This window comes from Nicotiana attenuata, unplaced genomic scaffold (genome assembly GCF_001879085.1).
Source record: "Nicotiana attenuata strain UT unplaced genomic scaffold, NIATTr2, whole genome shotgun sequence".
Lineage (NCBI taxonomy): Eukaryota > Viridiplantae > Streptophyta > Magnoliopsida > Solanales > Solanaceae > Nicotiana > Nicotiana attenuata.
In genome coordinates this window covers 231,314-243,548 of record NW_017671650.1, presented here as the reverse complement: position 1 = coordinate 243,548, position 12,235 = coordinate 231,314, and the positions used below count along the sequence as shown (strand labels likewise).

Below are 12,235 nucleotides of genomic sequence, written 5' to 3'. Positions count from 1 at the left end.
AGCAACTGCTCGTCTGGAAAGGTTTCCAGAATCTCTTCGACCTCGACTGATTTTTTAGCTCCTTCAAGTCGTGATAGATGATCAGCGACTTGATTTTCTATGCCCTTACGGTCACGAATTTCGAGGTCGAATTCTTGCAACAACAGCACCCAAAGAATCAGGCGCGGCTTAGACTCCTTTTTCTCAATTAGGTACCTGAGAGCTGCATGGTCAGTATACACAATTACCTTGAAACCAATCAGATATGATCGGAACTTGTCAAAAGCAAACACAACTGCCAACATCTCCTTCTCCGTCACTGTGTAGTTGAGCTGTGCACCGCTTAGCGTTCTACCTGCGTAGTAAATCAGGTGCATCAGCTTATCTTTTCGCTGCCCCAAGACTGCTCCTATAGCATAGTTGCCGGCATCACACATGAGCTCAAATGGTTGCTCCCAGTTGGGTGCAACAATGATGGGTGCAGTTATCAACTTCTTCTTCAGTTCCTCAAATGCCAACCTGCAATCATTAGAAAACACAAAGGGCTGATCCTTTTCAAGGAGTTTGCATAATGGGTTAGCAATTTTGGAAAAATCTTTTATGAAACGCTGGTAGAACCCGGCGTGTCCAAGAAAACTTCTCACCGCCTTGACTGAAATGGGCGGTGGTAGCTTCTCAATCATGTCAACCTTAGCATGGTCAACCTCAATTCCTTTTCTGTACACTCGATGTCCTAGGACTATCCCTTCTTGTACCAGAAAATGGCACTTCTCCCAGTTTAGCACTAAGTTTGTCTCCACACATCTTTTAAGCACTCTGCTTAAGTTGTGAAGACAGTCTTCGAATGAATCTCCCACCATGGAGAAATCATCCATAAAGACTTCCATAATATCCTCCACCATATCTGTGAAGATGGCTAGCATGCACCGTTGAAAAGTCGCTGGTGCGTTGCAAAGCCCAAAGGGCATTCTCCGAAAGGCAAAGATGCCATACGGACAGGTGAAGGATGTCTTCTCTCTATCTTCGGGGGATATTGATATCTGATTGTACCCCGAATATCCATCCAAGAAACAAAAATGTGATCTTCCAGCCAGCCTGTCCAATATTTGGTCAATGAAAGGCAAGGGAAAGTGGTCCTTTCGGGTGGCGGTGTTTAATTTCCGGTAATCCATGCAGATTCGCCACCCTGTGACTATACGAGTTGAGATCAACTCATTGTTGTCATTTTTCACAACAGTCATTCCCCCCTTTTTCGGAACACATTGGACAGGGCTTACCCAACTACTATCAGAGATGGGGAAAATGATTCCCGCATCTAACCATTTGATCACCTCTTTCTTTACAACCTCTTTCATATTAGGGTTCAGGCTTCGCTGATGTTCCCTAGAAGGTCTGTGCCCCTCCTCCAGGAGAATCTTATGCATACAGAAGGCTGGGCTGATACCCTTTATGTCTGCCATGGTCCAACCTATGGCAGTCTTGTTATCCTGCAGTACCTGTAAGAGCCGTTCTACCTGCACATCTAGCAAACAGGATGATATAATAACAGGCAAGGTCGAATCAGGGCCTAAGAATACATACCTGAGGTGATCTGAGAGTGGCTTCAGCTCCAGCTTGGGTGGTTCCTCTATTGATGGCTTTGCTGGCGGAGTGGCCCTTTTTTCTAGCTCAAGGGACTCGAACTGAGGTTCCCTTGACCAAAACCCTCGGCCTTCCAGTGCCATAACCTATTCAGCTAACCGTTCACCATCCATTTCTTCTAAATTCGTCAGAGATGCCTCCAATGGATCTTTCATAGTTAGGGTCCTATCATCTTCTTGTAGGATTACATCTACTGCCTCCACTAGAGAGCAATTAGCATATTCATTGGGTCTCCCCATTGATTGCTGAATATTGAATATGACTTCTTCATCATTCAATCTCATTTTAAGTTCCACAGTCTCACAGTCTATCAGTGCTCTCCCAGTGGCTAAAAATGGTCTCCCTAAAATAAGGGGTATCTCCTCATCCACCTGACAATCCAGAATCACAAAGTCTGCAGGGAACACGAACTTCCCCACTTGCACCAGCACATCATCAAGAATACCAATTGGTCTTTTCACAGTGCGATCAGCCAGTTGTAGCAGCATAGAAGTCGGTCTAGCTCTGCCGATGCCCAGTTTAGTGTACACTGCCAGCGGCATCAGATTTATGCTGGCTCCCAAATCACACAACGCCTTTGCAAAGGCATAACTTCCAATTGTGCATGGGATAGTGAAGCTACCTGGATCGGACATCTTTTGAGCCATCGATTTTGCCACCACTGCGCTGCAGGTCTGTGTCAGAGTTACGGTGAATAGATCCCGAAAATCAAACTTCCGTGACATTAGATCTTTCATCATCTTGGCATAACCGGGCATCTCCCTCAAGGCATCCATCAGAGGAATATTCAACTGAATTTGACGCAGCATCTCCATGAACTTTTTGTATTGGTCTGCCTTCTTTTGTTTGACCAGTCTCTGAGGGAAGGGTGCAGGTATCACCCTTTGTGCATTGCTTGCTGGCTTCTCTCTGTTAGGATTTTCTGGCACAAGAGGTGCCACCTGTTCTGCAACTTGCTCGTTCTCCTTTTCTTTGCCTTTTTCCTCCTGACTCTGCTCAAACACCACTTCAGTAAGTTCGGTTGGTTCTTCTACCTCTAATTGAACTGGAGTGGCTGGTGTAGTGTTCTTGCTAGCTTGTGCAATTTCCTGCTCTCTATCTAAATCTCTACCATTCCGGAGACTGACTGCCATCAGCTGATTCGGGTTTTGCTCCTTGGGGTTTATGCTTGTGTCTGCAGGTAAAGTTCCCGGAGGACAGTTGTTCAAAGCCATGGACAGCTGACCCAGCTGCGTTTCAATATTCTTTATGGCTGAATCATGCACTGCCAATTTTTCCTGCACTTCATTATTTGACCCAATGAGTTGCTGAAGCATACCCCTGATTTCCACCATGTTGTTATCTCGCTGCTGAGGGGGCGGTTGATAAGCTAATTGCTGCTGATTTTGCTGTGGATAACCCTGTGGTTTCTAATAAGGTACTGGCACTAATTGGTTTTGAGGGTGCATACCCCCAAGCTGCTGCATATTAGGCCTGTACTGCTGATTTTGCTGCTGTCTCCACTGTTGTGCTCCTTGTCTCTGACCCCCATAGTTGTTGACATAATTCATATCTTCCCATGCCCCATGATTTTCACCTTCTCCGCTCCATGAACACACATAGGACTGATTAATACACGGTGTACATAGTCCTCCATTCGTTGTATCAACGATATGCACCTGTTTTGTACCCATCTCATCAATCTTCTTTGTCAGTAAGCTCATCTGGGTCAGGAGTGTGGCCATGTTCTCTTCCTGCAAATTATTGGGATCAAGCGGAACTGAGTGCAGTATGGGTGCCATTGTTGTACCTCTAGTCATCCACCCCGCATTCTGTGACATCTTATCGAGAAGAATTTTGCACTCGGTGAATGTTTTGCTTAAGAAAGCACCTCCAGCTGAAGCATCCACATTCGCTTTCAAGTTGTCAGCTAGACCCATGTAGAATCTCTGGCCGAGCATCTGGTCTGGAATGCCATGATGAGGACACTTCACTAGCATCCCTTTAAATCTTTCCCAAGTTTCTTGCAAGGACTCAGTGGAATGCTGCCTATACTGCAATATGTCATCAATCTGTTGTGCAGTCTTGTTAGGCGGATAGAACTTGTTCAGGAACTGCTTGACTAATTCCTCCCAAGTGGTAATAGAGTTGATAGGGAGCGAATTTAGCCAAGTTTGAGCTGCCCCGGTTACTGAGAATGGGAACAATAGCAGTTTGATAGCTTCCGGAGTTGCATTTGGCTGCCTTTGGGTCATACAAATTGACAGAAAGTTTTTCAAGTGTTGTTGCGGGTCTTCAATATGTGACCCGGAGAACAGTCCCTTATTCTGCAGCAGATGCAGCATGTTGTTGGTGATCTGGAATGTCTCCGCTTGAATTGCGGGCACAGCTATGGCATGTGGCCAGATTGTCAGCTGTAGGTTGTGCCCAGTCATAAAGTGCAGCTTCGGGCACAAGAGGTGCCACTCCTCTGACATTTAAGTCAGCTGGCTCATTCCTGATGTTTCCGTTGACGTTATCTACGTCACCCATGTCAAATTCAAGTTGGTGTGTTTGTTGAGGTTGTTGAAGTCTTTTGTTGGCACGGTTCAATGCCCTGAATGTTTTCTCAGGGTCTGAGAGTCCTTCTAGTAGTTCTCCAGTCCTTGAAGAATTTCTAGGCATACACCTGCTTTCCACAAGATTTCAAACGTTAGAATTTCAATGAAAAGATTGGGTATAGAGAAAACTGACTACACTTAGAATTTTTGTACTTCTTTCAATCATAATTGATAACACCGTTAATCCCCCGGCAACGGCGCCAAAATTTGATCACGCTCAACTGAGTCTCGTAAAAGACTACGTGGGCGTTGCAAATATAATCTGAGTATTTATTCCCAGAGTCGAACCACAGAGAATTAACCTATCAATTACTATTGTCGGATTTACTAAATTCACACAATCTGTTTCCCCAAACTTTTTGATTCACAATGGTTGATTTTTCTAACAACTAAAGACTGAAAGTAATCAACAGCTGAAAATTAACTAAACTTGATGTGTAAACAATTGGAATAAGGTCTAAGGCAATGGTTTCCCCCGTTGGTAATTTCCTTGGTTGTTTATGTCTTATAACTATGATTTAGTTGTCTCTATCAATCATGAATGCTCCAGCTATCATAAATCTTTCTCAAGCAATTATGATAATTTACTAGACGCACTCTCTCAAGCTACGCTAGCTAGATTCACAATACAGTTCACTTAGATTGCACCCGAAGTATCGTTATCTCTAATCCAACCTCTAAACCCTCTGTTATGACTCTCGTCTATACTCCGGGAGTGATGTTGTTCATACAATCACCTAAATATGCACTCTCTCTCAAGTAGATACATAATAAATATGAACGAATGATTGAGGGCCCTTTCAACTAACCACAATCAAAACATAATTGAACAAATAGAGATTAACAACCAAATACAACTATATTAATAAAACAACCAAGTCATCCCCAACGGGTTCACCAAAACCTTAGATTAAGGTATTTAGCTACTCATAACAATGGAGGAATAAACTACTAGAAGATTCATAATCGAAGATTGCAAGAAAAATAAAAGAGAATAAGAATAATGATGTTTTGGGTGATCTTTCACACTTGTTTCTCTTGCCAAAGTACTCTCAAAAGTAAGTTTTACCCTATGAAAACCTTGATAACTTAACCTTGGGCGAGCTTGACTTTATATAGGTTAAGTGGGTTTCTCTCCAGATTTCCAATTTTACCCCTAAATAACTCTTTTCCGGACCGGCCTCGCGCGAGCTCGCACGTCACTTCGCGCGTAACTTCGCGCGTCATTCTGCCTCAGCCCTTAACGCGCACGACTTCGCGCATGAGTTCGCGCGTCTGCTCGCGCATCTGGGCCATGATTTCTAGCATTCTTTATCTCGTCCTTGCACGCACTCAGCTCTGAGGGGTCGTTCTTGCTCATAAATCATTCCAATAGCCTCTTGAAAGCATCATATAATCTCCTCATCCTACAATGTATACAAATCACAATTAGAGCCTATTTTTCATCAATTAACCATATTATTACGTTGGAATATAATCAAGCGGAAGCATAAACAATAGCTAAATCACCTAGATTTCGCCTATTATCACTTGACTTGGGCAAACCACGAACCAGTCCCTTCCTAACTAACTTATTCAGCAACGTGAAACTTGCATGACCCAGCCTCCTGTTCCATACTTCAGCATCATCATCAACTGAACTTAGAAAGCTAAGATCACCATTCTCCAGAGACTCAAAATCAGCAACATAGATGTTTTAGTATCTTCTGGCCACTAGCACCACCTCACTAGTCACCAGGTTTGTGGTTGTACAAATTTTTTACACAAATTCCACCTTGTTTCCTTGTCACAAATTTGGGAAACACTTAGCAAGCTATACTTCAACCCATTCACATAGTACACATTTTTGATTGAGTGAGAGAGAGACTTCCCAATCCTTCCAACTCCCAGAATGTATCCTTTCTTGCCATTTTAAAAGGATACACTCCCTTCTTGCAGTGCCTTAAGTGAAAGAAAATCATTTGTACTTCCAGTCATATGCTTTGAGCAGCTACTATCCATGTACCATTGTAGGTTGCTTCCTTTCACTGTTCCCTGCACAAGAAAATCAGGAGTTAGCTTTAGGAACCCAAACTAATTTGGGTCTCTTGTAATGAGGAAAGGGGTGAATGAGGGATCTTTTGGTCCATGCAGGCATCATGCGTTTTTTATATGAAGGACCATGTCCTCTACCAGTAGTTACTTTTTCAGCAAAAGATTTGTTTTTCTGCTGTGACTGAAATCTGGCCTTACAGTTTTCTTTGAAGTTCCCATTGTTACCGCAGTGAGTGCAAAGCCAATTTTCAGGTACAGTAACGTACTTGCTATAAGGGATGTAGTGATTCTTTTCCCTTTGAAACCTAATCCTTTGCCTGTTTTCCCCGTTGTTGGTGTACATGGCAGTGATAGCATCAGAGGACCAGGTCCACTTGAGTGATTTTTCAAGATCACTCTTCACTCTACCTAGTTCTTCCTGAATTTGGTTTTTTTTCTCAAGCTCAGCACAAAGACTATACTTCATTGAATTTAACTCACTTTCAAGCTTAATATGTGCCTCGCCTGCAACTTCCTTACCTTTTTGACAATTTTTCGGCCTACTCTCCATTTTAACATTCCTAGTTGTTTCTTTCAAATCCGCTACCACCACTAGTAGGTCATCTCTCTCATGCTCAATGCTAGCAACTCTCTCAATTAAGACTTCTTTTTCCCTACTTACACTTTAAATGATCTCTTTTAGGTCTACCATAACAACCATTAGATCATCTCTTTCTTGTTCTACAATTGCAATTTTCTTATCTAAGGCATCCTTATCTTTCTCCAGGTTCTCAATTGTCTCCTTTAGATCAACTACAGTGACTACTAGGTCATCTCTGGTCTGTTCTGCTTCTCCCAACTCTACAGTCAAAGTATCTTTATCATTTATAAGAATGTGATAAGCATCAATGAACACATTTTCCAATGATATGAGTTTTTTAGGAGAATAGGATTTCAGATTTCTCTGAACATCCAGAAAATTTACCTCATCATCTTCATCATCATCAGACTGAGCCATCAAGGCAAAAATTAAATTGTACTCATTTTTTTTCACTTTCCACTGCCATCATTGAATTATCACCATGATCATTTTCTTCTTCAGACTCGCTGGAGTAATCTCCCCGTGCAGCAAGAGCTTGCTTGTCAGCGACATTTTTCCTAGTGAAGCGTTTATCAGGAATCGGGTTCCTCTTGGCTGCTTTATCATAGTTGTTTTTGTATTGATCTTTCTTTAGGAGAGGGCAATCCTTGATGAAGTGTCCTGGCTTGCCACATTTATGACAAAGGTCATAATTTTTTAGCTTGCTAGAGCTTCCCCTTTTTGGAATGCCTTCATTCCTGCGAATCATCTTCTGGAACCTTCTTGTCAAGTAAGCCATATCAATATCCTCATCACTTGAACCATTTGCGTCTGTCTTGAGGACCAGGTTCTTCTCCTTTTTAGGCTCTCTTCTTTCACTGACCTTCTTTTTCTTCATTTCAATGTTTTCAGATTGCCGACGAGCTCATCAATGGTTAGCTCCTGCAAGTCCTTAGCCTCTGTAATGGCGTTCACTTTGCTTTCCCAAGAACTGGGCAGCACACTGAGGATTTTTCTGACCAACTTATTTCTTGGAATGATTTCACCAAGAGAGTGAAGCTCATTAGTGATAGAGGTGAACCGGGTATGCATATCTTGAATAGATTCATCATCTTTCATCCTAAAGAGCTCGTATTCAATTGTAAGGATGCCTATCTTGGATTGCTTAACCTGTGTTGTTCCTTCGTGAGCTGTATGAAGAGCTTCCCAAATTTCTTTTGCTGATTGACATGCTAATATCCTGTTATATTCATCGGGACCAATGCCACAAACGAGAATTTTCTTTGCACGAAAATTCTTTTCTATGGCTTTTCGATCAGCGTCATTGTATTCCTTCCTTGTCTTGGGGATGGCTACAGATGGGTTGCCAATTTTCTTGGTAGGAACAAAGGGTCTGTCACATATGATATCCCATAGCTCAAAATCTTCAGCCATGATGAAGTCGTGCATCCTAGTCTTCCACCATCCATAATATTGTCCGTTGAACCTTGGAGTTCTATAAGTAGACTGGCCTTCTTCGAAGTTTGGAGGAGCAGCCATGAGGATCCTTTCTAGGTGTTAACCTAATAGAAAGAACTTGCTTTGATACCAATTGATAGAATATAAGGGTCCACCAAACTCTATAGAGAACCAGGTTCTCTATCAGGTTCAACAAAACACATGCACACAGCAGTAAGTAAATTACAAGAGGAATTTTACGTGGAAAATTTGCAGCTCAACGGGATTAAAAACCACGACCTACCCTTGTAGGATTTCAACTTCACTACTGAGCAACTTTTATATTACAACCTATCCAACCTAGGAATTAACCTCTTAATCCCTTACTAACTTGTAATACTCTATCACAACCCACTTTGTAATAACTCTGTTACAAAGACTTTACAACTCGACTAACTTTAGCCAAGACTCAAACACAAAGGTTTAAGATTTACAAAGGGTTTCCTACATAATGCTTCTAGACAAGCTAAGTAGGGAATACACTTGAAGAACTATTACAAAGTTACAACTCTACTAAGGACATACAATAACTTGATATAGGAACTGGTCCGTAGCCGTGTTGTTCTTTGTTCTTGATGCACTTGAGAATTACTTGCTGGATGATCACGTGAGAGAGCTTGAGTAAATTCTCTAAAAGTTCAAGTGACTTTGTTTTACCTTCCTTGATATTAATAATACATGTGTGGCATCACTTGCAATGATGTAAGCAAGGTAGGTAAAAAGTCTTCCACAAAAAGTTGACTGCTGCATTGTTCCTGTACAGTAGCGTGTGCAGGCTGCACTTTACAGCTGGAGAGTTGACTTCGTACAGTTGCCTCGGGAGCTGGTAGAGATCTGTTCCCTCAGCTGTTCCTTCGACTCTGGAGATTTGAACCATATCCCAAGCTGGAGCCTTGTGATCTTAAGGTCTTTAGAATATGTAACAGGTTCCTTATCTGATTCTTGACAGTAAGTTTGTTAGATCATCAAAACATAACTTGTAAACTATCATAACATCAAACGAAGCCTTAGTTGTACAAAAGGGAAAAAAAATTAGAAGTCTTCACCAATTCCAACTGCTACCTTTTGACCAAAAGAAAAATAAAGAAAAAGTAACAGCCCAGTTTATTTTTATATTGAAATCGAGCAAGTAATTAACCTTTTTCTCAAATATTCCTGTTGGTTGGACCTTCGGCACAACAATTTCAGGCGATCACGTCAATATCATACAGTCAAACCTCTCTATAATGATCTTGCTTGTTTCGATATTTTTTGACTGTTATAGTGATGTGTCGTTATAGAGGACATATATTATAATATAGTACAAAAATCAGTTCAAAAAAATTTGGCTTTCATAGTGAATGACTGCTATGTACGAATGTTGTTATAGAGAGGTCTGACTGTAATAGCTTCTTGGTCCATTTCTATTGCTTTTATTTGTAGCAAAATTGTGGGGGCCTACCGACTCCCACGCCATAAATAAATATGTATACACAAAAATTTTAAATAAGTAATTTAATAGGTATGGGCATATAGTGGGTAACTTGGTACCACTAAAAAAAATTCCACGTAAAATAAGAAGCAGTATTATTATTGATTAAATTATTGCTCTGTTTAGAGGAGGAGTGAATTATTTTCTTCGAAGCTGATGTGAAGGAATAATGGCAGAGAAAGCAATATTACATAAGCTTATGTGTATTTTGATTCCTCCCCACCTTCTAAGTGTCTGTTGACAGGGACACATTATCTACCCTTCCTAATTATAAAGCCTTCTCTTCTAAGGTAAGTAACGTCACATGCAATTGCAAGTTGCAATTTTGCCATTTTGCAACTTTGTTTTTTTCTTCTTCTGGATTTTGAGTGAGCCCTTTCATTTAAATTCTCAATACAACAAAAAGCTATTTTTGTTTTGGATTCTTCATAGTAACTGGAAATTTCGGGTTGTTTATCTTTTCTTTGTTGCTTAGTGTTTGAGCGACAGTTCCATTGGTTTATGAGAAAGTGAAAGGCTATATATATTGCTTTCAGTAGACGAAATTAAACTTGCTGTTTTTCTTAAGTAAGGTGAAGGGCTTTTCCTACTTTTAACTTAGTTTTATGTCTTTTTTCTGTGAAAGGGAGAATCTTTGGGCCATAAGTCCTTTTGCTTAGCTATTTTTTTGAAAAATCTAGTTGGGTAGTTTCTTACCACCTTTTTTCTTTCTGGTGGAATTTTACTTTAATTAGTGCAAACCTGGACTGTGAAAGTGGACACAAATTTTTATAAGTACTACTAACAACTTCCATCAAAGTCATAGAAGAATAAATATTTCCGTAATCTCTACGAAAGCTGCAACAGTTGAAGTCTTTTCTTTTTCAAATGATGCCTTAAGTTTCACCTCAATATAATATTTCCATTACATCCTTAAAATGTTTCAAATGGCAGTCTATCAATCTTGTCAGTGCTTCTTCATTTGATTTGGAGACTTCGCAAAGGAGGAGCAAATTGCAGATTACTCTGGCAAAAGCAGAACCTTAAAGAACATGTCTTCAAATCTATTAGTACCTGGTCCAATTCAATTCAATTACAGTCAATACGACATCCTCGTCTCCCTAAATCAAGTAAGTCCCTATAATCTCTGGCTCCACCTATATATCATGATTATGCTATTAATTCTCAGATAATATGTTGTTGAACTGTATAATCATGTCATCTAAAAGTTTAAATTCTGAGGGAAGAAAACATATCTTTATTTATTTAATTTATGTTGTCAACATCTGTCTATCTGATTTTTGCTGAAATATCTCAGGGAGATCAAGATCAACGACAGGCTGCATTCGAGTACATTCTCAACGTGATCGTTTACTCATCAGTTATCCGTAGGTTTCTGTACTCATTTGCAAGACACAAACATCATGGGCTAATGTTACTATAAGAAATTGACATTTTACTTTGAATCTTTTGTAAGTGGTGCTGCTGATGGTTGCTGCGTTGCTAATCAAATTACTTGGAGTTTGTGAGGGTGAAATGGCAAGAAATGATGCAGTAAGAAGAGAAACAGACAGATTAATTTCGAAAGCAAGCGCTTCTTTATCCTATGGAACATGTGACGAAGATGATTTAGAATCTGGAAATTGCAGTCGTTGTAGTTCATCAGAAGATTTGTGTGATGAAAACATATGCATAGTTTGCTACGAAGAGAAACGAAATTGTTTCTTTATTCCATGCGGCCATTGCGCTACTTGCCACGCATGTGCCAAGAGGTGTATATTAGTATTTTATTTAGAATATTGATCTGGAAAATGAGTTGGCACATAAATTTAATTAACTGAAGTGGGATTTTGTATTTTGTTTTTTAATGCAGGATTACTGAGGAAGAAAACAAGAATTGCCCAATTTGTCGGAGAGTAATCCGCAGAGTAAGAAGAGTGCTTATTGCATAAATTTCACGTTTCCCTTACGTAGTTAATGTAAATGATGCACTTGCATTTGACAATGGTAATATTACCACGGCTTTTTAGTTCATTTTTTATTCATTTCTCTTTTCTAGTCGACTCTGTTTATTTCATTTCCCAAGCAACGCCAAAGGATAAGAATTAAGATAAAACCAGGTTAAAACACTTTGCGATGCAAGCACCACCCTTCCTTTTACTTTTTAATTATTCCTTGTTTTCCTTACTCAAATTCAAGTTAAATATAAACACTGTGATCCTTACACCCTAAGTAAGAATAACAAAGAAGATGTCAAAACAGCGCTAATGGTTAAGGAACACAAAAAGAAGATGCATAGAAAAAGGAGGAACATACAATTATGCATTTCAGTTGGATTCTCAACTTCCTTGTTAACTGGGAAAAAAAGAATTACAAAAATTGCTGCAAATCATAGGAGTAATCAATTATTCGACCTCAAAACTTCAAGATCAATGTCTAGCAGAGTAAAATATGCTCCATTTGACAGCCTCTTCAACTATCTTGTTGGTTCAAATG

The 12,235-nt window shown here is 40.2% G+C and overlaps 1 protein-coding gene across 4 annotated transcripts; it reads left to right on the top strand.

Moving 5' to 3' along the window:
* Nucleotides 1-10,003: 10,003 nt before the first annotated feature.
* LOC109209494 (E3 ubiquitin-protein ligase SPL1-like) lies at nucleotides 10,004-11,784 on the top strand. Of its 4 annotated transcripts, none has more exons than XM_019372768.1 (5): nucleotides 10,004-10,050; nucleotides 10,694-10,869; nucleotides 11,058-11,127; nucleotides 11,217-11,511; nucleotides 11,613-11,784. In XM_019372768.1, exons 2-5 carry the CDS (start codon nucleotides 10,792-10,794, stop codon nucleotides 11,689-11,691), a joined length of 522 nt encoding a protein of 173 aa, XP_019228313.1. In that variant the 5' UTR covers nucleotides 10,004-10,050; nucleotides 10,694-10,791; the 3' UTR covers nucleotides 11,692-11,784. The 4 variants fall into 4 exon arrangements, with proteins under 4 accessions (XP_019228313.1, XP_019228312.1, XP_019228311.1 ...); XM_019372767.1 differs by lacking the exon at nucleotides 10,004-10,050 and adding an exon at nucleotides 10,066-10,327; XM_019372766.1 differs by lacking the exon at nucleotides 10,004-10,050 and adding an exon at nucleotides 10,066-10,332.
* The last annotated feature ends 451 nt before the right edge of the window (nucleotides 11,785-12,235 follow it).